At 33.2% G+C, this 4,231-nt stretch overlaps 1 protein-coding gene across 1 annotated transcript; it reads left to right on the top strand.

The window, feature by feature from the left end:
• The first annotated feature begins 532 nt into the window (after nucleotides 1-532).
• LOC144548388 (TPR repeat-containing thioredoxin TTL1-like) lies at nucleotides 533-3,677 on the top strand. Its single transcript, XM_078297050.1, has 7 exons — nucleotides 533-894; nucleotides 1,511-1,688; nucleotides 1,943-2,118; nucleotides 2,308-2,641; nucleotides 3,006-3,120; nucleotides 3,273-3,379; nucleotides 3,524-3,677. Exons 1-7 carry the CDS (start codon nucleotides 533-535, stop codon nucleotides 3,674-3,676), a joined length of 1,425 nt encoding a protein of 474 aa, XP_078153176.1. The 3' UTR covers nucleotide 3,677.
• Nucleotides 3,678-4,231: the final 554 nt, after the last annotated feature.

Raw genomic sequence — 4,231 nt, forward strand, 5'->3', positions numbered from 1 at the left:
ATGGTGTTGGTACGGGTTAAAAATACTGGTATGTTGGCATGTCATAACTCATAACAGAGATGTACCTTATTATGGTGTTTTAAACAAATTAAAATCATTTTTTTTAAATTGCACCTAATTATGGTGTTATACAATGATAAAAATCCTGTTATACCATAGCTACACCTAATTATGATTGATTTTAATTATTTTATTTATAAAGAATTATTATTAACTAGGTTATTCTATTTAAGGAGGAGGGAAAATAACATTAATTAAATTTAAGGTATGATATAATCGTAGATCTTAAAATTAACTTACACCAAAACTTAAATTCTACATTCAGTAAAACACAAATAACTTTGCGCCAATTTAGATATATCTCAATTTAGATATATCTACATATGATTCTTCTCTTGCTCTCCTCCTCTTCATAGTTATAACCCAAAAACATATTACCTTTTTCTCTTCCACTAATTCATCGATCATATTCCTCTCTCTCTCTCTCTCTTGATCGATCGATCGAAACCTATCTACCCCGATTCAATCTAAAATGTCCGAACCTGGGAAACAAGTGAGTACAAACACCAAAAAACCTGACAAAACAAGAGTGCAATCAAGTTCAAACCTTCAACGGGGATCATCAAGCACTAGCAATGCCGACACAATCAATTGGGAATCATATACCATTAGCAGTTCAAACCCTCATTTGGGTTCATTGTACAAAGAGTCATTGAGGGACTTTGACCCGGTGGTATGCAGGTTTCACACAAATACATTTTGTTATAGGTGTCAGGTTGATACTCTCTTTAATGAGGGCCACTTTGAGGAAGCTTTGAAAGGGTATAAGGAAATTCTCCGTCTCGATCCCACTGATCGTCAAGTCCGCTGTAAGCTATCTTGTTGCCATCAAAGGTTAGTGGTACAATGTAAACTGCTATTTGCATTTTTTTTTCTCTCATTTTATTGTGCTCGCTTGAGAATAAGGCCTTTTTAACTATCCATTAATCATTCTATAGTTAGCCTAAATTTATCTTGTAATTTGGGCAACACAATAATGGTAACAACGAGCATTCTATATAGGAGAATTGAGACTTTAATATAACAAAAGCAATAAAGCAGTTATTCAATGTGATATAAGAGCAGTGTTCAATCCCCTGAGAGATGAATTAAGAAGAAGCAAAAAGAACAAAGAAAATAATTATATAGCTGAGAAGCACAAAATAAAAGCTTTAATCCCCATAAATCCATCAAGCACAAAAGAAATTTTTGCAAAGGCGTCGGTCACATTGCGAATATATATCTACGGAAGTACAGTGAGGTTTAACAGACTTTAGAGGTATTGTTTATTTTAGTGTTTTTGATGTCTAAAGATTTGATCTTTGTGAAACCTAGTCAGTTAATAACTTAATATGGATTCAAATTCTTATATAAGAACTAACATTTTCTGCATTTTCTGCATTAATATTCTTTTAATTTCTTAGAAATACTTAATATTCTTATGATCATTGAATGCAATTTTAAATTGAAGCCTTAGAATGCTCAAACACCAGGAGGCATTATCCAAAAACATAAAGAAACTGGAGGACCGACTGGAGACGAAGCTATCTGAAAAAACAAAAGAAGTGGAAGACCAACTAAATTGTTCTTTCATGACTGCTCTCGAGGAAATCAACAGCGAAATTGCGGCTGGAACCACTTCTCGATATGTAATTAACATTATTCTTTTCTCTTTAAGGTCAATTAATTACACGTTATTCTTGGATAATCCTAATGTAAATTCACTGAAAAGACTGTTGATGAAATATGAATAAACATTTCTTACTCTGAGATGTTAGTACTAACAATAAATTTGATAAAGAACATGTATCACATTAGCCTATCCTTCAAAAAATATATAATAACAAATTTTACAATGTTTGAATTGCTTAATGAAAAATTGTGATAATTCTGCATCTTCCAGATCCTCGCACTTAAGGCCGACCTTCTTCTGATGCTTAATAGACCTGACCAAGCAGAGGAAACAATCTCCAAAGCTCTCAAGCTGGAGCCAGAGCCACAACCTCCATTATCTCTCGGTATGAAATCGGAGTCGTATGTATACATCATTCATGCAAAAGTTGAGATGGCATTAGGAAGGTACGATGCAAACTTTGCCTCTAACTTGTACTCTGTAACCATTTCTTTATCTAACACAAGATGCCATTGAACTCACACAGGGCTTCATAATTATTGTTTTCTAATATAATACAAAGTTATCTCCTAGATTAGATGTTAATAGTAATACCCCAAGGTGGATGAAGTTTTAACACAACATTTACTTCTCAGGTTTGAGAATGCAGTTGAAGCGGTACGGCAGGCCCACATATTAGACCCATTAAATCACGAAGTCACCACCATAGAGGAGAATGTGCACATGGTGAAATTAGCTCACGATAGAGGAGATGATATGTTTCGCTTAGGAAAGTACATGGAAGCGTCCGAAAAGTACATGATTGGATTGAATTATGCTTGGCCTAATATTGTATTGCTCTGTAAACTGGGCACTTGTCACTTCAGATTGGGTCTAGCGGAAAAGTGCATAAAATTTTTTGACGATGCCCATAAATTCTCACAAAATAATCCTATAACTCCTCGCCTATTTGCCAATCCATTTGCTGAGGTAGCTTATATATATGCTTCTGTGTGTATTTTTTTTCTTTTGTTTTTGTTTTTTCTAATTTCTATCCTTCTTTACTCAAGAAAAGTTTGGATCCAATGAGCTTTCATATTCTTGCACACCCCGTTCTAGATTTGTGCGCACGAATCTTAAATAGCATCGAACAGATCTGATGCCCATCGGACCCAAATTGCACTATCTTTATGCATGGTACAAATGTTAAAATAAAAATTAGAAGGAACATTTGTACTCACTTAATAAAGATTCTGATTGCGTGCTTAGTTAAAGATTGATCGCTCATTACCAACTTTTTTTGTATTTTTGTCATATTGATTTTATTATTTTTATACTTCTTTTAAAAAATTAGCTAGAGAAACGAGATCAAAGCGGGAAGGACTATGAGGAACAAGTTGCACTAAAAACTTCGCTCGGCATAGAGGTCATCAGCATAGAACAGTATAAGGATGCCATTTCTGCACCTGGTGAGCACTCAATTTATTGTTTACCAATTTTCAAAACCACTAGTAGTTGCAAGTAAATATGTTGATAATTAGCCCTTGTAGTCATTGAAAACAGGGATTTTTCATGTTAGTGCTGCTAATAATGATGTAAATTAATTTAATTTTATATACAGGGCCTATAATCATCTTTTTTATGGATCCATCCAAGGCTGAATGTATTGAGTTCTTATTCTTTGTTGAATCCTTGTGCAACTCGTTTGAATCAGCTAACTTACTAAAGGTACTATTATCAGTTCTCACCGGCATGATAAATTTTTATATGATACTCGTAGAAGTACCGAATATATTAATTAGTAAAGGTGATTCCCATTAGAACAAAATAAATTTCTTAATTGTATTCATTTTTTGCTATCTTGGGTTACAGGTGGATATAAACCGGTGCCCTCTAATTGCAAAATCTGAGAATATTCAGGTCGTACCGGCATTCAAAATTTACAAATGTAAGAAAAATGTGAAGTTGATGATTAATCCTGACCGAAAATGGCTTAGATTCTGGGTTAAAATCTATACTGCCTAGGGTTTAACTACTGGTACTTGCTAGCTAAAATCTATACTAGCATTGTGTAATTGTAATCACCAAAATTCGCTTGGTTTTTTTTTATTGTAATCACCAAAATGCCAGTATAGATTTTAGCTAGCAAGTAGTATAGAGGTCAACAACATAGAACAGTATAATGTGCATAGTTTTTTTTCTTGTAATTGTAATCACCAAAATTCTTGTAACTACTAGTACTTGCTAGCTAAAAATTGGCATTGTGTAATTCAGCTTTAATTGCTTACTTTTTTCTTGTTACTTGTAATTCATTACTACAAGAATTTTTATTAGGCTATTTTTTTTTGCTTGTAAATTGTCCTGTTATAATTAGGCTAAGGTTATACTAATATTGCATAATTTAGATTGATTTTACAAACTTTTGTATTGTATAGCTTCAATCTTTGGAACTGTAACTACTGGTATGGTTGTGAGTGATATATTCTTAGTTTGTATTGGTGCTTCAGTTTCCAAACAAAAGTGTGCATATTCTTTGAGAGGAAGGTTCAAATACTTCTATTTATCTGTGTACGTATAAAA

Source organism: Carex rostrata, chromosome 33 (assembly GCF_964058835.1).
Source record: "Carex rostrata chromosome 33, lpCarRost1.2, whole genome shotgun sequence".
Lineage (NCBI taxonomy): Eukaryota > Viridiplantae > Streptophyta > Magnoliopsida > Poales > Cyperaceae > Carex > Carex rostrata.